At 41.3% G+C, this 22,934-nt stretch overlaps 1 protein-coding gene across 2 annotated transcripts in view; it reads right to left on the bottom strand.

Annotated features, from left to right (window-relative positions):
- Positions 1-9,748: 9,748 nt before the first annotated feature.
- NDRG1 (N-myc downstream regulated 1) overlaps positions 9,749-22,934 on the bottom strand; it is a 64,324-nt gene continuing 51,138 nt past the window's right edge. For both annotated transcript variants that reach the window (XM_038390127.2, XM_043507310.1), the window contains exons 9-16: positions 21,479-21,535; positions 20,030-20,133; positions 19,611-19,667; positions 18,090-18,141; positions 17,210-17,257; positions 13,656-13,691; positions 11,802-11,853; positions 9,749-10,439 (exon numbers count right to left, since the gene is read on the bottom strand). In XM_038390127.2, coding sequence (XP_038246055.1) covers positions 10,174-10,439; positions 11,802-11,853; positions 13,656-13,691; positions 17,210-17,257; positions 18,090-18,141; positions 19,611-19,667; positions 20,030-20,133; positions 21,479-21,535 — 672 coding nt within the window. In that variant the 3' untranslated portion in view covers positions 9,749-10,173. The remainder of the gene's footprint in view (positions 10,440-11,801; positions 11,854-13,655; positions 13,692-17,209; positions 17,258-18,089; positions 18,142-19,610; positions 19,668-20,029; positions 20,134-21,478; positions 21,536-22,934) is intronic.

Raw genomic sequence — 22,934 nt, 5'->3', positions numbered from 1 at the left:
TCACTACTGTTCCTGTCACTATTAGGTTCTCAGCAAATTTGTCTGTCAGCTCCTCAGACAAGATGAGAAACAGCTGTCCGCTGCTTCTCCTTCCCAGACGCGTGGCAGCCCCCAAAGCGTGTGGCCTCCATTTGACAGCCACCGGCCTTTTGTTTCACTGGCCACATCTGAACGAGATTACGGAAGCCACCTGAGTCTGGGTCATCTCCACTTTGCATGCTGAGACCCTGTCTCTGGGAAGGGGGACACACTTGTCACATTTTATGCGTGTGATAAGGTTCCACTGAACCAAATGAGGCTGCTCAAATGAAGATTCGCAAAAGGACTTGAGTGTCTCACTGCCCCTTTAGGTGCCTAAATCCCAGAGTCAGGACCCACCAGGATTCACAAACCCCCCTGAGCCCACAAGTGCCTAAAATCACTGAGCACCCCCAACATTTTTTTTGCAGTAAAATCTCTTTAGGTGCCTGTATTTCTGCCTCAGAGCATGTGCAGTGCAAAAACTCATTGGCACAGTGGCCTCTCTATCACAACAATTCTTTCATTGCTTATCCAGTGGAACAGCTTCAACAGGAGAGACTGAGACCACCACAGCAGACTGGCCCATAGCCCAGTGCTTGGAGCTCCTGCCTGAGAAGTAGCATATCCCAACTGAAATCCCTTCTCCCTCCCAGGTGGAGGATGGAACTTGAACCAGGGACCTCCGACCTCCCCGGTGAATACCCTAACCACTGGGCTAAAGTTAAGAGAGAAGGGGAGGGCTGCCACTGTGGCCTTCTGTTCCCCCACCCTTGGTAAAATGGAATAGGCACCTCACACCAAGAGAGGGTTTGCTGCTGAGAATCCCAAGCAGTGGGAGGTGCCTCCCTCCAGCCCAGGCTTGGGAGCCTATCTAAGAAAGGGGCAGAGCTTGGCGTACACCCCTTGGCTTGGCAGCTACCTTAGGCGGGGGAGCCTCCAAGGGTGCTGGCTTTTGCGACTCCCCTTCTGAGGTGCCTGTTTCTCCCCATTTGTTGTACAGGGAGCCGAGGCGCTGAACTCGGGCTTTGTGAATCCCAGGGATTTTTCTAAGCACCTAAAATTTAGGCGTGGGAAAGCTCAGGATCACCAAGCCTAAGTGTCTTTGGGAATCAGGGTGACCAGACAGCAAATGTGAAAAATCAGGACGGGGGTGGGGAGTAATAGGAACCTATATAAGAAAAAGACCCCATAGTTGGGACAGTCCCTATAAAATTGGGACATCTGGTCACCCTATTGGGAATCAAGCCCCACATGCTGATAGCTTTTCAGGATCAAGGCTTTATTCTTGTCTCTCGAAGTCACAGAACTGAGCTATCTCATTTCTTCAGCTTGCCTCGCAAAACAAGAATTTCGTTTAGATTTTGTTTCCCCAAACGATGCCTGTCACAAATGTGCTAAAAACCCCACGTGTCTAAGACAGTGGGATCCCGATCCTCATGCTTCCAATGATATTACAATGAATTGTTTTTATTAGGGCAGGGCCCACTGACGGAGCAGGAGCTGACCCGAGTGGAGCTCCAGTAAATATTTTCAACCCCCCCAGGAGTTTTTATAGCATGTTGGGGGGAGAGGAGGCCTCCAGGAAATTACAAGAATTTAAGCCCTGCACATGAGACCAGCATTTATCAGAAGAGCTCACAATCCGTATCACTCACTATCCTCAGAATGAACAAATTCAATGAACACAACCACAACAAAACACAAAAATACTACCTAAAACAACATGACCTGGTAAAACTCTCTATTTGCAGAGCCCACAACTAGTTAAAACAAAAAAGGAGCACAGCCACATCGATAGTATAATTAGTGTGGATTAGGAACAGCCTTGGGAGGGGCTCTTTGGATGAGCAAAATGAACTTTCATCCAGGCCAGTATTGTCAGGACCAAGCATTCAAATTTTACCAGTCAGATTCCCACCCAAAGTGCCGAGATAGGCACAGAACCTTGTGGCTGTTAAAGCAGTCTATATAATGCCTGCCTTCTCCCCTTTGAGCCTTCTGTGCGGAGCAGCCCACCTCCCGTTTGTGGCTGATCCTTTCTGATTCTAGAGTCAACCTGAAATGCAGGCCCAAAATTGCAGGCTCCCCAACTACATATTCAGAGGAATTTCCCCTCTTCTAATCTCTGGGAGGAGGGGAGCTGGTGCTTTCCTTATCGCTCTGTAGCCTCCTTCCCTAATCTTCCAGTCACTTCCTCCCTCCCTATCTCTTGCCCAGTCCCATTTCCCCTTATGTTGCTCCACAATCTCCTGTCCCACAGCTGCTCCCATATACTGATCACCTCCAGATTTTCCCTCCCTCCCTTCCTCCATCAGTCAGGTGCCTCTCATAGTCTCCCTCTCTGGCGCACCTTTCCCTTGTCCCCACAGATCCCTATCCTCGTATTATCCTCAGCTCCCCACACTGTCCCAGCCACTTCCCTCTGGCTTCCTCTTGCCCCACACATTCTCTTGACCCCCCCACCCCCACCATCCCCATCCCATTAGACGTCTTGCTCTCCCCACTGGCTCCCACACTGTGAAATGACAGGGGAGTTTTATCCACCAGCTTCAGCTACATGGAAAGGACACTGTGCTCTTCATCTTCTTCACTTTGCCATGGCCAAAGGGACTCTGTTGCCAAACAGTGTATGTGTCACATGGCTTCTGCTGGGCAAGGAAGGTGGATTTGGTCCATCTGTGTAAGCACCTTCATGGTTGCTCATTTATAGGGCCACCAGGTGGCAGCAAACAGACAGGAACCGGGGAGCAGCAGGTAGTTAGGTAAAATTGCCCAAATTTCACCTCAAGCCAAAAAGTTACCTGTCGCCACTTCAGGATTAACTGGCTAAGGCATTTTAAAAGTAGCCCAGTCAGCAAAAAAATCAAAGAGGTTGGCAGCACTGGGCTGAGGCCCAGGAATGCCATGTCCCACTGGCATCTCAGCTTCCCAGCTCGCAACAGCCCCAACACCTTGGGCCCTGGCTGGGCTGGGTTTAACCTGAGATAAGAGCTCCATCACCAGACATGCCTAACTCTGGAAAGCTCCAGTGGGGGGGAAGCTTCCTTGACCATACTCCAAAAGACTCAGCAAGTCTCCTCTATAGTCCAATTGGCTCTGGGCCGGTCAGACAGCCCCTGTGCCCACTTGCAGAAAACTGATTAGGGTGTTCAGCAGATGAAGCAAGCACAGTGTTAGTCTCTACGTGCCACAAGTCCTCCTTTTCTTTTTGCGAATACAGACTAACACTGCTGCTACTCTGAAACTAGTCAGCAGTTGTGTGTGTGTGTGTGGGGGGGGGTTGCACACGCTCTGAGTTGTTTAAATATCAGACATAGGGGTCACTAGTTATCAAACATAAAACCTGCATATGGCTCAGGGGAAATACCATATCCACATGTTAAAACCTTGCCTATTGTGGCAGCAACAACTGTTCACATATGCAGGGGCCCGGTCTGCAGAGAGACCATCAGTAACACGTACTAGACGATGATGCCAGGAAAGCAGAATGCACACGAGACAGGGCAGTGCAGTGGCCAGTTATAACCCATACATGCTAGAATCACAACTTTACGGGACAGCACAGCTGAAAGCAGAACATACTAAAACCATGTCAAATGCTGCAACAGCTGCTTGTTGCCTGAGAAGTATCGGACAGACCTGAAGAGGATTCCAAACAGCAGGGAGAAAAATAAGCAGCTTTACTGAAAACTGCTTCTCCCGCCTGGCCCATCACTCACAGCAACATGTGACACTAATAAAAATCACATCTAGGTTATTTATCTGGAACTGGAGCTCTCCAGCTGTTTGGCCTGCAGCAACATGTACACTAGCTCCCTTCAGCACACACACTCTGCTGTGTCAACAGGAGCCAGGTAGCAACTCATGCCCTCCTGTTACTGTTCTGCATTTAAAAGGACAGAGTGGGAAATGTGGGCCAAAAATCTATTCAGAATTCTCCAAAGGGGTGGCCCTGGGGGGGGAGCAACATTCACCCCCAAATTTCAGAGATAATGCCTCTCCTTTCCTGAGTGTGGAGAGAAAGTGTGATGTCTCAGCTACCCCAGATGGCAACCAGTGATATCTTTCATGGGCCCCCTCAGTATAGTATCTGGGAACTAGCATAATGACAGAGCTGTCAGTGAGCCTGCCAGGGCCACATTCGCCTTTCGTGCTGTCAGGTAGCAGGTATGGAAGGATTGCTGGGAAGGGGGGGGGGAATTTTGTGTCAAAGTTTTTACTGCTTCTCTTCAGGTAAGATCCTCCCCTGTGGTTCCCAAATCCCAATCCCAGTTTATTCCTTTCTTACAACTGCTTCTATTCCAAAATGGACTGTTGGAGACTGGCCAGGAAGAGTGGAGCACTAAGTGAATTAATAGGAAACCCCCATACTGGAGTAGCCAGTCTAACCTCTGCCTCCCATGAGGCAAGCAACACAGAGCAAACATCTTCTGAGCTCCAGGTAGGGGCCCTAAAACATATTTTAAAATGCATTCAAAAGCCACGCCATGACCTTCAGTGGAGTAAAGACAAGTCACTTGAAGACCAGCACTGGGGAATTGTTATATCCTACCCTTTGTACCACTTTAGTCTTAGCTGACTACATACCAACCCTTTCACAGAGTCACCACACACCTTCACTCTTAGGGCCCGGAAACATTTTGCAGTTGATCACAGAGGAAATTCATCATTTTTCAGACAAAGTCAGATCCATCCCACCCCAGTATGCTGATTTACACCACAAGAGACTTGCTGAAGGAAAGTTCACAGAATAAGTCACCTAAGGACTAGTTTGTCCTCTTTGAGCAGGAGACTGTTACTTCTTAAACCAGCTCTACTAAACGTCTGAAAACACAAAGAAAACTTTGACAGGCCAGTCCCAAAATCTGTTAATCAGAGGAAAGGCACATTCTCCTAGTGACTTAAGCTTTTCAGAAGCACTGGGGAACACCTACAATTTTTGTATACATGTAGTTGCATCCTGCCATAAAGTTATTAGAAGAAAATTTATTTAAATATATAGTATTGGCTAATGTGCCTATTGAAAACTGACATCTACCAACTCTGGCATTAATGCCTGAGACACACACTAAAAGCCTTAGTAACGTAGTAGGACCGATATCACTATAAGATGCTAGCTAGGTAAATTCTGCCGTAACTCAACAGGAAAAGTCCTCTGGCCAAGATTTGGAAAAATGATTGGCAATTTTGGATGCTTCAGGTGGGCCTCTTTAAGGCATGTTTATTTGGGCACCCAAAATCAATATTTTCAAAAATCTTGAGTCTGGATGATTCTTTAGTTCTGTACATATTGAACAAAAATTCACCCTAGCGACACAATTTGTAAAGTAGGGATGTGAAAGAAGGATCCCAAGTACAGCAGCAGAGACTTGGGAGCAGGATCATGAGAAATTACTTAAGAACTATGGGAAGAAAAAGTGCATGTTGATTCAGGTTGTGATTAAATATCTGTAAGTTACCCTAATATGAGATCCAAGTGCTAACTCATCCTAACATCTACAGTTCTTCAGCAGCATCAAGCCTAGCTCTTTATATAGTTCAGCATTGTTCCTTACCAAATGAGTGCTTTTGTTGCAAAGTTGTCATTCATCATAGAGGCCCTGAGGTCTCTATATTGCAAGAGGGATTGGATAACTTCCTGCTTGTCTTAAAGTCAAGCAGTTAATTTTTATTTAACAGGCAGACTATACTCCCTGGGAAAGCTTATGCCCAAATAAATTTGTTAGTCTCTAAGGTGCCACAAAAATACTTCTTTTCTTTTTTGTGAATACAGACTAACACGGCTGCTACTCTGAAACCTGGTAGGAGTGTTTACCCATTCCTGGAAGAGATGAGAGAAGGGCACACTTGTACCCTTCTTTCATAGGATGGTTTGGCACACATTCATACTCAGGTTTTATAGACTGGTTATTAAAAAACAAGTCCTACTCTTAGGGTCCATGCTGTCTAATCACTGCTGCCTGAAATGTTGTTACTGGGCTCAGATACATTAATGATTTTTAAATCATTTATACTTAGATCAGAGGGAGAAAAAAATGGGACCAAAATAAAGTCAGAGCAAAGCTGAAAATCCATCTATTGAAAATCCTGATCCTTAAATCACTCCCCATGCAAGGACAGTCGATTTATCCAACATGTACTAAGCTCTTTTTATCCAACACACACACACCCGTGCCCTTCATCTGTTAACCTACTTCAGTTCTCTCTACAGAACCTGCACACATTGAACTTGATCAATATTTCCTCAGCTCTCCTCCGTCAAACGCTCGCTCTACGTATCCTTTTTGAACTCCACTGCTAACTAGAGCTTGCAGGGGCTGCTCCTCAATGGAGTGTGAAGGTCATGACTGTCCCAGGGAGAATGACTCCAATTCAGGCTTCATGTGACTTTTATGATGCCACTACACTGCAGAATAAAACTAGAGTTCTGCAGTAGACACTCAATGTCTAACATCCTGTGCCCTAGAAAAATACACAATTCTGATTAGTTTTAAAATGGAGTTGGGTGTAGATTGGCTTAAGAACAGACCTAGGTTTTAGTTAACAGGAAGCTGTATTTGAGATATGTTCTGGACAGGTCTATCAATAGGACTGAGGAAAGTGTAGTTCAGCACTCAAGACCATTGTCCTATGCCTGCAAAGAGGTGGGGGGGGGAGAAAGAGAGACTAAGGGGATCTTCTCCAGATCTCCACCAAGGGAATGCAAGTCCAGACTCCTGTATTCCACTCCCAGCTTCACTTCCATGTAACCTTGGCCAAGTATTTTCCCTATTTATAAAGTGGCAACATCATCTCCCTCCCCCAGGGGTGTTGTGGAATTCAACTTCTGTGGAGCACTTGGTCAACAGGACCTCAAATTAGAAATTTGAAGTATTACGTATGGTGTGGGATCATTTAAAGTCCCCATTATGCCTACACATGGGAAAACAATCCCTGCACTGAACAGCTTACAGCGACAATAGACAAGGGGGAAGACGATCATAGAACGGGAAGGGACCTCCAGAGGTCATCTAGTCCAGTCTCCTGCACTCAAGGCAGGATTAAGTATTACCTAGACCAGGGGTGGACAAACTACAGCCCAGAGGCCACAGCTGGCCCTCAAGCACCAGCTGGGGAGCAGAGTCTCAGACTTGTCCCACTCTGGTGCTCCAGTTGGGGAGCAGGCTTGGGGGCTTGCCCTGCTCCGCATGCATCATGGCTCCACAGGGCTCTTATAGGGGCAGCTAAGGGGCTCCGCAGGCTGTGCCTGGCCCAAGTGCCACCCCCACAGGTCCCACTGGCTGGGAACCAATCCATGCAGAGTAGAGCAAAAGAATCTTGTTTACAATACTCCTAATACATCCCAGAACTATGGCTGCTGCTTTTTTTTTTTCGCAACAGCTTTACACTGTTGACTCATTTAGCTTGTGATCCACTATGAGCCCCAGATCCCTTTCTGCAGTACTGCTTCCTAGGCAGTCATTTCCCATTTTATACATATGCAACTGATTGTTCCTTCCTCAGTGGAGGACTTTGCATTTGTCCTTATTGAATTTCATCCTATTTACTTCAGACAATTTCTCCAGATCACTTTGAATTTTAATCCTATCCTCCAAATCACTTGCAACCCCTGCCAGCTTTGTATTGTCTACAACCTTTATAAGTGAACTCTCTATGCCATTATCTAAATCATGGATGAAGATATCCAACAGAACCAGACCCAGAACTAACCCCTACAGGACCCCACTTGTTATGCCCTTTCAGCATGACTGAACCACTCACAACTACTCCTTGGTTGCTCTTGTACTATATCCAGAATCAGACCTGCTAGTTTACTAATGTATAATAGGGCTGGGCAGCCTGAAGGGGAGGAAGAATGAATTCTAGGAGCATTAGAAAAAATGAAAGGGAAGCAAGAGAATGATCTCTGATGCTGCATCCCTGCACTTCATGTTATCACTTTTCCAGATCCTGTCAGAATAGCTGGGAAGAACTTTGCTGCTCACTCTACCTCTAGGGCTTTCATCTGTTCTTCCTCCAGGATAGTTCAGAAGAGGGTAGGATGCCTTAACCCTCCCACACCAGTATAAAGTAGCACACTGCAGTAGGGTGACTTTCTAAATGGAAAATGGACACCATAGCGGGCTGGCTTGAGGCCCCCTGTCTAGTGGGTGGAGCCAGCCCAAGTGCCCCCCTCTTCCCACATGCATGGGACAAGCCCCCCTGCCACCCACCCACCTGGGGCGGACCTAGGCTAAGCCAGCCCTCCCATGTAGGCCTGGGGTTGTTGCTCCTCCACCTGAATGTTCCTCCACACCCCACTAGTGGTTGCATCCCCCATTTTGCCAAAAAAGGGACTGTCCCAGCCAAAATAGGATGTATATATAGTCACCCTACTGTGCAGGGATACTAAAAACACTTACTGGATGGCTTTAGAAAGTAGATACTATGCTCATGAAAATGTAGAGCAGTATATGTCAGCTATGGAGGGGCTAGATAGCAGATAGGGTAAACCAAGCCTGAGAGTTAAGGCATGTGGAAAGGATAAAGTGCAATCACCTCAAATGATCAGGATACAGGATTAAGACACAGGACACTGCAAACTTACAAATTTATTTGTTTTGAAATAAATACAAATAGTTCATTAAGAAAACTTGAGACTTTACACAATAGCTTTATTCTCTTTAATGTTTGTTCTTTCTACCAACCACCATGGAAACTCTGCACAAGACTAAGTTAAGTCAATGTGGAATAATCTAAATTAAGTTCTGTTCTTCTGAACAAGAACTACCCAAAATATTTAGGTATTACCACTTGTTATTTAACTACTCAGTATCTCACTTTTCATAGCTACATAAGAATTGTGGTGTAGCAAATATGTATCAAAGCAAATGAAAGACTGTCCCAGTATGTATAGAAGAAAAACTGAACACTATGAAAACCTGTGGGTGGTAGAAAGGTGCCATACCCACTTACTTCCAAAAGAAGATAACCTGGAGATATCAGTAGGTTACACCAAGATGCAGAATCATGCATTGTTAAATTTACAGTCACTGAATATTATGTTTATCAATTACAAAGTTGCCCCTCCCACTACTGTGGAATACACTTCTCAGCACCAGCAAATTCAAAATCAGAGGTTTTAGGAGCTAGTAATTAATGACAGTTGAGTGCACAGTATTTAATTATAAACCATCTCAGTTTTTCATTTTTCCCCTCAATTAAAAGCTGTATCTGGCTTGGTTTACAGAACTGAGTTTTACAATTGTGCTGAATACACAAAACACCTCAAACTCCAAAGATTAAAAGCCATACAATGTGAAAGTAAAACTTCCACTGAGCAGTCATTGTCATGTACAGCTACTTTAAGTGTCAACTATGCGACCAAGCTTTGCCACCAAGTTGTGAGCTCTTTGGTTCAAGATCCCAAAGAGAAAATATTAACCTGCTTTTAAAAGTTAAACTGGGTCTTGTTAAGCAGGTCTTAGGATCCAGGAGGGTGGGGGCAATAGGAACTAAATCTCAAAAAACCCAAATACAAAAAACCTTGCCTATTTTAGTAGCATATTGTACTTAGGAAAAACAGGTTCAAATACTAATTAGAAGGCTTATAAATGCACAAGTTTAATTTTTTCCTACTATTTGAAATTAAACTATATACAATTTGAGTTTAACTCCAGCTTCAACATGAGGCTGTACCTTTTTTTATGTCAACCATAAAGCACTGCTTCCCCCCACCAAAAAAACCGTGTTTTTTTTTTTTTAAACATGCCACAAACTGGGTCACTTTATTTAGCCAAAGAAAAAACAAAGATAAGAAGTGGGCATATCAGTTTCAAAACTTTGTTTGAACAGGATGTTAGGCAAGTCTGGTTTGATTTTGAAATTTTCACAGCCATAACTTTTGGCACGCAGCCCTTAAATTTTGGCATCAGTTGGAGGAGGGCACAATAGCAGCAACCATCTGTGTTAAGTAATAAAAATAGAGCAATTGAGATGTTTGCTTTCTTTGGTCCCTTTCAAACTTTGGTGAACAGAGTTCATCTTACAGGAAAGCTTGATATTAATACCAACTATGTGTTGCGATACACAGTGGGCAGTTATTAAAATTTACAGTTTCAAACTGCATCCAGGTTTTTGGTTGTTTTTTTTTTTTTTTTTTTTAAAAGGCATTTAACAGGAAACTTCCATGGATTTGGGGCTAGGTTGTTCAGTATTGCTTGCAGAGTTAGGAGTGAGCTCAATGCGTGCGTCTGGGTGAGTGCGGTTTCTGGACCCATCACCAGTATGGGATCTGCTCCTGTCACCCTCACTGGTATGGGACCTGCTTCTTGTTCCTTCCCCAGTGTGGGATCTGCTCCTCTGTCCCTCCAAAGATGTGATGCTGGAACCAGATGCTGTACGGGACCTCATAAGCCTGGTCATACTAGCTGACGGCACTGAAAGAAGAGTCCTGTATTAGTGGATTTGTTTAGAATAATTCAGTGTTTGAAAGCAAGCCCTTGGTCTTGAATTCCCAAGATGACAGATTAAGGCCCTGATCCTGAACACACTTGTGCACACGCTTAATTGTACACATTTAAGTAGTCCCACTGTTCATAATGCATGAAGTTAAACAGTGCTTTGGTACAACAGTACATGTGGGAAATCAGGTATAAATTGAACAAAACAGGACTAATTAACTTTAGATAGGATTTAAAAAAAAACTGCCCTTCAATTTGCACAAGTGTTTAAAGCAGACTAGTAATTTTATGCCAACTGACCTTGATTCTTCAATTCTAATATACACACTTCAAGTCAACTGTGTCTGATGGTTATTACAATGGAAGGGAATGTGTAATTTCTAAAGCTAAGTAATTTTAGACTCATACGACATGTATTATGTCACAGCAGAGCTAATGCTGTATACAGAAGATACTAATTCAAAACATTCACAAGGAGGGGTTAAGTTTCCTCTCATTATTAAAATTCAATTTAAATATCCATGCATTATGTGAATACAGGGGATATGCACAGAAACTGAATGTCTGTTTTGCAACCAAGTTGTGCATGCATTTTTAAAATTCACACATTTCTAATTGGGCACACCAACAGCAAGGGTCATATCTACCTGGTCTTTACACAGCCAAGTCAGATGTTTGCAAGTTTGTGCACACCTGCTAAATGTGCAGAGATGACCCACAGTTACATGTGGAGTTTGAATCAGGTTCTGAAATACTGGTTCAAATTATGCAAGAGATTCATTTCTCCAATCCATGAAGCAAAAATGCAGAAAGGGGAATAAAAGGCAGTAAAGAAATTCTCAATAGCTCATGCTGTAACTCTCCCAGGAATGCTATGCAATAGCTCACACACAAAGTTCAGGAGTCAACTTAGTTCAGTTCATCTCTGCGGATTTAATATATTAGCATGAGAATATTTCATTCTGTGTCTTCTAGTTGGAATGGAGCACTTTATTTAAGGGCATATTTACAAGCCCTGCAGCCAAAGAACCTCTCAGTTGGCACCATGGCAATTTATTACCAGTGAAGTACATACAATGGTCACAGTCCAGTCACACTGAGATAGCAGGGACAAGATAGGAGAACTGCAGCATCTCAGATGATCTCACTACATACAATATCTGTGGGCACCAATATCACTGATTGGATTAAGTCCTCATGCTACTCTGCTATGGTCCACATGCCCTTCTTTCTTGCAGACAGCAGATATTTTGTGGTGTAATCTAGGTTTTCACAAACAGTTACTCTATTACCCCACTGTACAACTTAACTATAGCTAGGTGGTCTTTTAATACTTACTGTATCCCATTCCCTGAACAAAATATTTGAAAGCTTCTGCAAGCTTTGCAGGCTGTAAAAGGAAATGGAAACACATTGAATACAATAATTGTCAGATGAGAGACTAGTATAAGTAGTCTTATTCTCTCCCTGGGTTCTACTCAATAGTGTTAGACATATAAATAATGGTTTCAGAGTAGCAGCCATGTTAATCTGTATTCGCAAAAAGAAAAAAAAAAGGAGTACTTGTGGCACCTTAGAGACTAAAATTTGAGCATAAGCTTTCATGAGCTATAGCTCACTTCATCGGAAGTGAGCTGTAGCTCATGAAAGCTTATGCTCAAATAAATGTTAGCCTCTAAGGTGCCACAAGTACCTTTTCTTTTTGCATATAAAGAATGAGTACACAACTAAGACAATTCCCCAGTTCAGATTTTGTTCTTTCCTCCTCTGCCCCGCCACCCGTTATATACCTATTGTACGTGAACATTACTGTACAGCATGTTAGTTCAGTCAATTCTCCAACTGACCTGGGCCTGAACCAGGCCCAAGTTTTGCTGATTCAGTTACTGAAGCAGAAGGTTCAAAGGAACAGTTTGTCTCACAAAGCACATATTACAGTTTATTTATAGCAGTTTCTAGGCCAATTCCAACTAGCTGAAGTTTTTCCTCAATAAAATGAGAGAGACTGCAAACTTTAATAGACTGCTACTACTCTTGAACTGCTGCGTGTATACACACATGCACACAAAAATGTTTTCCTCTGCTACTGGGCAAAGCAGTGACTCAAGTTAAAACTGTGGTGACAATATTTTTAATTGAAACTTATGCAAGATTGTACCTTGCAGTACAGGCATTTTCTTTTACATCCCAAATCTAGAGAATGGCTTTTTGGTTTAACTTTACATAAATCAATAGGAGGGGCAGAATAAGCTCTACATTAGTATTCAAGCTTCTTACTTAAGGTTTTGCCATTCTAAACAACTTTTTTAAAAGCCAAAAAGGATGGAGTGTCTCTCTTGTACCCCTCCTGTCACTAATCACATTGTACAATGCTAGCGCAATCTTCATCTTTCAATTGTAGCGGTTTACAAATTCCAGTTTCTTCAGAGTAATTTCATACCTACAATTCAGAACGCCTCCATTTGGCTCAAACTAGAACAAAATGTATACCCTGCAAGTTAGTGTATAGGGTCAGCTTCTTTAGTGACTTGCCCTAAAGAATAGTTAAAGTCATAGTGTACATAGTCTGTTGTATTAGAAGCCTTGGAATTTATGTCTAACAGGTTTTAAAAACTTGTTCGTTCTACTAAACCAGATTAGTGCACGTAAGAACAGACTAGTTATTTCCTGCCTCCCACCCTGAACTGAACTATAAATAGCACAAACAACTAAATGTTTGACTTAATGATTGTCCAGAAGCAGTAATCCATGTTAGTTTAGTTGGTAAGCAAAAGGTAATGTCTCTATTTCAAATATAAACCCTTACACAGTTAAGGCTTAGTTAGTGGAAATATCCCATCCTAACCTTAAATTGTGCTTGGTCGGTCTTTAAAGGAGAGAGCTCAGGTGACTAGATGCCATCATTACTCATGAATGACAGTCACTTAACATTTGGGAACAATGAATACCCTTCAGAATGGGGCCCCCCCATTTGTTACATTCTGCAAAACAGACTAGTGTAAGAAGTTTCAGAGTAGCAGCCGTGTTAGTCTGCATCTGTAAAAAGAAAAGGAGTACTTGTGGCACCTTAGAGACTAAAACTTATTACAGCATAAGCTTTCGTGAGCCACAGCTCATTTCATCGGATGCAAAAGTACTCTTTTCTTTTTAGTGTAAGAAGCGTTAGCAAGTTTTCAGTCAGTCAAATCATACCTGGGAAACTTGAGGGAGACCACCACAGTCTGCCATCTATAAGAAAGTAAACAAAAAGGCAGGTCACCACAGTGCCAGAACAGAAGTTCCTTTTGAGTTCAGAGATTATACCAAAGAAATATATTCAAGTTTGTGTATCTGGCACTTTGGAGACAGACATTTATTCTCATCACAGATAAGAAAGCTTGAGTAGAAGGCAACATGCAAGGCTTTTTATAAAGTGAACACCAGTTTCTTAATGCATTAGAAATCCAGATGGCCAACTCTTATTGGATTTCAATGGTATGCCTTGGCTCTGAACAGGGAGATGGCACACTGGTGAAGTAGGAAATATCCTTACAGGTGAGGGTATTAAAAGCCAGCAGCAATGGCCGAGATGGTGGAGGACTCCAACAGGAGGTAAATTTGTTAAGGGAAGCAAGATCTGTGAAAGCAGTCAGACTATCTACACATTTTTTGTAGTACTTAAGTTTTCTTGCTTGTCCACCCCTCAAACAAAAAAAAACCAATCCAAGAACAGGAACATTCCAGTGAATGCTATGAACAGAAAGTCAAGTTGTGAATTACAGGAAGCCTGCAGTCCTATCTGGGATTAGCTAGCAGTAAAACAAATCTTGCTAATGGTCTAGAAATAGGAATACAACAATTCATAACCTCAACCTCAGAAAGAGTGGTCATGTACGGAGGTCTCCAGCTGAACAATGACAGATGAGAATTTATGATTGCAGGGTGAGGGGGGCAAGAGAGGATTTAGATGGCTAAAAATTGTCTATTAATGTTAGACCAGTGCAACAAAACATTGAGAATCTATTGCTTAGACATTAGCACTGACTAACTGCCTTCTTTAATTATATCCTAGTATGGAATATGGCAAGAATTCCAAATCCTGACCAGACACTTTCTATAAAACAATAAAAATTAAGTACTGCAAACTACAGATGCACCCACTCCCTGATTGAAGAGCAAATACTAGAAACAAGCTCTCTTCTCCCAAAACTCTTGATTTGGAAATCCACTGTATCAAATAAAGGGAAACATTAAAAGCCACTTCTGATTCTGAGCTATGCTGGAAAGTAGCCCAGAGTAACAGAAAAGGCAGCCAGGTAGGACAGTGAATGAAAATCAGAACATTACATATTTATTCTACAGAGTGATTACAGCTTGTTTTGTTGTTGCAGGAAGAAAAGAATCTAAATAAAATGAATGAGTTTACTTTTGAAATCTTTATTGATGTTTTTTGCAAATATGGATTTAACACCCACTATGTCAGTTGCAAAAGGATTAAGTTAAGGTCCAGGGGTATTTGGGCCTGCATATTAATCTTTTAGAATGAGTCTTCAGCTCTAATCAACTTCTATAGGAGCAGAGAATGCTCTGCACTTTGCAGGAGTCAGTTCAGTTAAAAGCTCAGGGTTCTATTTGAAATCTCCCAAATAAATTTTGCTGAATTAAAGGGTGACTCCAGATTAACAGGTGCACTATTTAATTTAGACCAATTCCTTTAGGATAAGGACATTCTATCAAATCAGAGTTGAATGGTAAAGTTGAATGTTTCCTAGAGAGCGGCACTATCTAGCTAACAAGTCTGTCCATCTGCTGGTCAGAACAAAGCAATTAGAAAGTCTTGGAGATAACTGAACTAGAGAATGTCTATACTGCATGTTAGGGGTGGGCTTCCTCAACTTGAGTACACATACTTGTGCTAGCTACCTCTCTTCAAGGTAGTAGAAGTATAAATAGCAGCATAACCATGGCAGCTCTGGAAAGGGCAGCAGAGGCATTACTGAGCTATACCAAGTAAAAACTCTCCTGCAACCAGCATTTATATTTGTGCTAGCTTGATTAAGAGAGTACTTGTACACAAACAGGGGAATCCCAACTCTAACTTGCAATGTTAACAGTCCAAGACGACTGAGGACTTGTCTATGCTAATCTGCAGTTTGGACTTTAGAGGGAAGAGTTACAGTATGCACAAGATTGCTGTGCTGTAATGTTAATGCAAACTAGTTACCTTTAAGTTTGCATGTGCAGTGTTCACATAGAGCAATTACAATGCAGCACTTTGAGTGCAGTAATTCACAACAACTGTGTAATTCAAACTGTGGGGCAGGGCAGCAGCGCCTGAAACTTGTGCAGGAAACAACGCTTTAGGTGGGGCAACCCAGCCACCCTGGACAATGGCCTGTGATATGATCATGATGAACATACTATGCAGTCAGTCACTATGCTACTTGCAGTGTTCTTGAGCCCAGAATGTTTGTGGATGAGTGCTCACAGAAAGCCTGCAGGCAGGCAGGCAGGCAGGCAGGCAAAGGACAGAGCAACTGCCCAATGTACATAGGTGCAACTATGGACCAGAACAAAACTACTAAGTCCAATTTTAGGTTTATGAGCGTCAGCTACATTTAATCAGGCACGTCATTCCCTCAAAGTTATTATTATTTAACTAAGGTTTAGCTCATCTGTCCCCCTCCCTCTTTTGAGGTTTCAGGAGGTTTGTATGAACTAGAAGTCTTTAAACCATGATTTGAGGACTTCAACAGCTCAGACATGGGTTAAGGGTGTTACAGGAGTGGGTGGGTGAGATTCTGTGGCCTGTGTTGTGCAGGAGGTCAGATTAGAGGATCATAATGGTCCCTTCTGACCTTTGTCTAGGATTCTATGATTATGCCCTCCAAAATGACCACTCAACAGGTCAAAGTCAGTGTCTATCAAACTTAGTAAAATTGATTTAAGTCTGTTTCTTTATACATGTAAAAGATTAAAATGGTTTTCATTTTACTTCTGATCTAGCCTGGGTCTGACATAAGGCAATTGAGAAAGTTGGTCACTTGTGATCAACTAGATTCTACAAAATGTCTGGCTACTGAAATCCAGAAAGTCACTCTTTACTACTCCTTTGAGGCAAAAATATCCTATTAGCAGAAGCTTGACAAGTTCACTCTGCAGCAACGTTTTGCTCCGACAATACAGTTTTACTTCATTAAATGACTCCCTCCTAATCCTGTCAAGTGCCAGTTTTTAAAATCCATTATAGGACAAGTTTCTAACTATACAGCCAGTATCATCCTCTTAATGGTTAGCTCAGGGTTTCAACCCCTGAGGTTCTCTATGTTCATGCATAGTGAGTCTACAGGTTAAAGCCACTTTTGTCTGCAAGTTTAAATTGTATACATATGTTGTGTATAACTAAAATGGTCTTTAATTTAAAAGAAAAAACCCAGAAGGTGAAAAAGTGTGAGCCTACAGCTATTTCCCCTCCCTGTTAAGTCTGAAACATGCAAACAAATCTCTCCAAATATTGTTTCTGCAACTACTGACCTATTTCTATCCTCCACTCCAGTAATTATTTCATTCACTAGTGCTGACTGCTCTGTGCTCAAGAAAAAAAAATTCCCCAGTTAAGAATTTATGTAAAATTAGTTTTAAGTTAATATGTACTTGTATGCACCACACTGGGCTAACTGGTACTTTCTTACTTGTGGTCTCACTTCAGACCAATGTGGTTGCATCATTGTAACACAAATATGTAATTTACAGTTTATTCCTATTACCTTTAAGAGTGTGGTCTTTGTTGGGTCCAGCTTAGAGTTGCACTCTACCTATATGGAAAAATAGCTGTGTTAGCATCTTATTCATTCTCATCTTCAAGACCATTATTCTTAACTAATTAGTTTTGTGGTTCTCATCCAAATACTTTTTCCTTAAGTTAATTGTATTAATACCTTGTTCTCCAAAAGGGTTTGGCATACCCTAAATATTACACATCTTAGATTTCACCACCTGTAGCTTTTCTAAATTATTCAAATTTTGCTCTAATAGTCTATTATTCCCACATGTACAAGCAAGTCCATTAGCAAGGAATTAGGAGAGTTTTGTGCTTCAAAACACTAGTGGCAACAAACTGGGTCATGTGACTGGGGATCATGTGGTAGAATCCCAGATGTAAGCAACCATATGGCCAAAGAGTAGACATAAAATAGCATGCCTTAATGGGCAAGTCAAGCAGCCAACTGAGGCTAGCTATATCGGCCAAAGCAACACACTGCTTCCAGAGTAACCAACTACAAAACTCCATTTAACAGCAGAGAACATGCTACAATACTGGATACAGATTCTCTTGTCAAGGAAAAACATTTTTAGACCACATTTTTCTCAGCCAGCTCCTTATATGCCTAAAGTACTGCTATGGCAACTGTCCCTAGAACAGTAGCCATCACATAATGGTATCCAGACAGAGGCATAGACATCTAAGAAGAATGACTGCTCTGTCTCAAAAGGTCTGACAGGGAAGAGTTAACTGTGCTGGGTCAATAGCAGGGAGACTTTCCTATATGGGTGTGATTTCTGCAATGCTGGTATAACTTCCCAGTTTGCATACTGATTAATACAAAGGAAAAGAATACTCTATTATGAAAGTCTGACTATACATACCACAGCATCAACAGCAGGAGAACTGTCACCAACCACCAACAGTGAAGGGCATCTGGGGGTGGGGGTGGGGAAGATACAAGACCATGGTTATTTCTATGCTCATTTCAACTTTTCTATGCCTCTGCCCTGCTTTTCCCAAAATTCTCCTTTAGTATGATGGAAGGATCCTGACTTCGTTAAGTGAGTAGAAGCAAGAAATTGCATCTGATGTCCTAAAGATGTAACTGACTAGTTTTATTATTATTCCTGGAATCCTCTATATATTAGTGAACAGCTGTGTATTTTCTTCTACTTTTCTCCTGAATTCTTGTGCATCTTCCCTTTTTCTACCACTTTTTTCTTAAGCATTTATCAGGGAAATGGTTATTTAAAAAAAAAGAGTGGAATGAGTGGTTACGGAAATTTATATATGTTATCTTTCATTAAACTTGTTTTTTTCTACTAGCTAATGAGCAAATTTGTCTTTATTCCCTCCCCACCCCAGTAAACAAAAGCTTTGTAAAAGCACTCATGCTTCTAGTGGTCATATATTATTCATACTTCTGTTCAAATTGCAAGGTGATTGTTTTCTTAAGTGGGGTAAGGCTTCAAATTAAGCCAAGCAGTTTAAACCCCTTAAAAACTCAGGTTTGCAAATCCATCATAGGTAAGAGTAAAAGCACCACCAGGCATCACCATCTTCTCCACTATTTAATCCCCACTTGAAGTGCTACCCATCATGGACATGCTTCCCCTGTGACAAATTTAACTAAAAATGCTTGGGGGGGGAGAAGAGATGAGTGACAACACGTGCAAAGATTTAAATGCTTGCAATTGCTCCTCCCTTAAGGCTAATTAAAGTTTAAACAGAACACTACAGTCTGAACTCTTCACTGATTCAAGTTTGAGGATCCCTTTACAGCCAACTTGCTGAGACTGCAACTTTAGGAAGAGTTCGTTGTGCCTCCTAAAGAAAGTCCATGATGTGCAGCAAGTTTTTAAACCCCAAATCCAAATTGAGACCCCTTTGTACCCATAAGCAGCAGCATGCATCTGCAATATTGAGCTGCCTTGTTGTTATTAATTATTGAAGTGTACTGAAGCTTTTATTTCCATTTACAAACCTGGAATGTATATGCAAAAAACACCCACCAATCATACCATTGCTTTAAGGCCTTTAACACACTGATACATGAAAGAGCAACTTGTGAGAGTCTCCTTGTGGCACACGATATTAAAATTAACTAATCAGGATGCTTTTATTATGTTATTAACCAACTGTAATTGGTAAAATACTTGGTCATTTTTATTTAATTGTACTATTTAAATATGAATATATTGTAAATAAAACAAGGAGTTTACACTCCTGTGGTTCTTTTGGATAATGCTGATTGCTAATTTGGCTCCTGAACTGAGATCTGAGTATCACTGCTCTAATCTAATGACTGTCCCTGTGACAGCATCCATGCCACTGATAATTAATTACTCAAATCTAGCACAGATTTAACATTTTTCCAATTCATACAAACCAGTAATACTTACTGTAGAGTAACAACATTTGTTCCAGGAATAGGACGCTCAATCTCAAGATCTCTTCGACTGAAGTTTGAGAGAGAAAAAGCTTATTGATACATGGGATTCAGGTATTCACATGAATCTCTATACTTTTCCAAACATGAAAACATAAGTTACTTAAAGAAAAGTATATATATCAAATGAGATACAACTGAGCTTTCTTTAGATTTGTTGTTTTAGTTTAGTCAGCCCCTGAAGTTTAAAAACACAAAAACAATACACTAGGCAGTGTCAAGATGACCCTTTGATACAGTTATGGTTTCCAATACACTAACAGAAGATCAAGCAGAATTGTATCTGCTGCATAAATGATATTTGCTGGTCCCTTGAGTAATTGCTTAACAGATTTCACTGTAAAGACTAATTGGAGAACAAAAGTATATTACCTGTTGTATGAGTTGACAAAGAGATGAAGATTGGTTTGATTCATATCATGGACAATATGTTGGCGATAAGTATGGATCAGATCATGGCTGTTATGAATCTCTTCCTAGATTAAAAAATAGGATAATTTAATATTAAGATACTACTATGATAAATGGCATTGTAGCATTGCTTAATTACAAATAAATTAAGACTTAACAAGCAAGACCCTTTAAGAAGCTTGTTACTTATTGGTGTTCTCAAACCATTGGTACCAACCCTAAAAAAAAAAAAAAAAGATATTGAAGTACTGCAAGTTGTCTGAAAGTCAATTCCAGGCTTAAATATGTTGATGTAGTTTTATTAATTCAAGGCACTTAATCTCATAACATTGCATGATTTGCAGTTTGCTTGTGCAGTGTTGATGATCAACCTGAAATACACATTCTTTCTAACAACCCAAAGGATGCAAAGAAAAAAAAAGTCATTGGAGAGATATATAGTATCAAGGAAACAGTTAAACTGCTAAGACACTTCAGGATTAAGAGCCAGACTTTTAAAAACATGTTAAGTAAAAAAAAAATTTAGTAATTATGTTCAGACCAAAACAGATGTTCAAAGCGTGACAAAATTAGTGAACATCTACAAAACTGAGCTCAATTTTGCAAGACAAGAGCAAGTAGCAAAGCTTCAAGGTCTTTATAAATTGTAGTCTTTGGAAGTTAGTACTTTGAGAGAGTCTCTCTACACAAGCCTTAGAAAACAGAGCATCTGACATTAAGGTAGGCATTAAAAAAAGAAAGCTTAGTTTATACCAGTAACTTGTTTTCTGGATTTAGGAATTATAGTGGCAAAATACAGCAGGAGAGCTCTTATCAGGAGCCAAAACAATAAGCCGTATTGTACTATCAATGTTTAGAGTAGAAATTGCCACTGAAATAAGTGAGTCCTGCTTAGAACTTGACAATGATATTTAAATTCACCAATTTAACAAGCAATTAAATCTCCACTATGGCTATATACAGCCTTTTCATACACTGCCTATCAAATTTCAGTGATAGGGGAAGTTGCACCTGGAAACATTTGAATTTAAAATGTTGTGTTTCAACCACAAACTATTCACAAGTTATAGCTTGTGTTTTAGTTTGGGTATTTTAAAAAATTGTACAAAAAGTACAAGTTTTCAATGTTTGAAGGATGATACATTAGTATCACTGGGCGCGGTGGCGTGCACCTGTATTCCCAGCTACCTGGGAGGCTGAGACTGGCAGATTGCTTGAGTTCAGGGGTTCTGGGCTGCAGTGTGCTATGCCGATCAGGTGTCTGGTGCCACTGACAGCCTGGCCAGCAGGTAGCTGAAGGAATGATTAGAACACGAATGACGTGTTATGATCAGTGCTGGACCAATCAAGGTGACATTAGCATTCCCCACAATATGAGAGCTAAATAAGTGGAGCCTCAAAGAAGCTTACCTTCCCAAAAAGATGTGAAATGACCATATCTGGAAGGGCATGAGCCCATCCTGAAATCTAAACAGTGAGAAACAGAGTCATTGAACAGCATAATCAAAAAGGAGGATTTTTCAGCTAGAAGTATCTCTGCTCTCCCAGGAGTAGGTAGATATTTACATTAGTTACTAGTGATCATGTCAGAAGGCACTACAAGTGCAAGTAGCACAAACCACACTGGAAAAAGTGCCCAAAGGATAGAATTCTTGGAATATCCTTGCAGTTTACCTAGTGTAAGCATCATAGTGAATGCACAGTAGATGAGGAAAGAATGCCCCATACTCATGTAATCATTCCTTCTTAGAACTTTGGCCCAGCTGACATGATATGGGCTGTTTGTGAACAAAATTCTACCTTTAGGACAAACAACCTGCATCTGGATAATGTTCCTACATTGGTACCCAAGACGCATGCTGTAGTAGTTCCCAGAACAAATGCAAATAAGTTTTGAAAGGAGCAAAATCCAATGATACCACTGTGAGGCTCAGTGATTCTGTATGAGTGTTGAGAGAAGCATGGGGAATGGGACACAAGAATTTAAATGAGCCAAGGCTATTGGGTAAGGTGATCACCTATTTTGCAGGCCAGTTAGCCCATCTTTACAAGTAGCTTTTCAGTCCCTCCCAGGTCAAGTAATGTTTGTTAATCCAGTAAAGCCCTCTTCCGTTGTTAAACCCAGGAGGTAAATAGCTCTCAATTTTATGAGAGACTATCCTACACCCCCCCATCTCTGGAACCAGAGCACATTTTATCATGGCATTACAAGGTGTGCCTTGATTTGCTGAATTCAGGACTTGGCAGACAAATTGTTTAGCCTAGAAATACCAGAGTTTTTGTAGCGTCCTCCATTTATCCATTGGAAGTTCTATATGCAGAGACTTCGAGTCACCCACCTGTTTTCTGAGGTGCAAGTATGCCTGCACTTAGTATGAACATGTTACAAACATGTCCAAAAACCATGCATCTTGTCCAGTATTGGCTTGTACATACCATTTTTAGGCTTGCTTTATTCTTCACTCATTTAAATATTAGACCTTGAAGCTTAAGGTCCTTAGTCTTCAGATTAAAATGTGGTCAGAAGATGCATGAAGATGATGCATTTTCTTGCACAGAAGTGTCACTTCTAAGACAGTGACACATTGACGATCCTGTGTCATGACCCTCCTGGCTATTGCAGTTAATTAATGCATTTTTCCCCGATGCCCTTAACATTTTTGAAACATGTACTTTTCCTAATTTTCAATGCCCTAGCTCACATTATGGGTTTCTGGTTGGCAGGCAAAGCTATGGGCAAAGAAGGGGTTACTTACCTGTAGCTGAAGGTTCTTTGAGATGTACGATCCCTATCTGTATTCCACTGAGGGTTTACACATGAATGCGCATCTTGAGCTGGAGAATTTGAAAGTAGTAGTCTCCATTG

The sequence above is a fragment of the Dermochelys coriacea genome, chromosome 2, assembly GCF_009764565.3.
Source record: "Dermochelys coriacea isolate rDerCor1 chromosome 2, rDerCor1.pri.v4, whole genome shotgun sequence".
NCBI classification, from domain to species: domain Eukaryota; kingdom Metazoa; phylum Chordata; order Testudines; family Dermochelyidae; genus Dermochelys; species Dermochelys coriacea.
The sequence above is the reverse complement of the archived record's forward strand: the minus strand, read 5'-3'. Positions and strand labels throughout refer to the sequence as shown.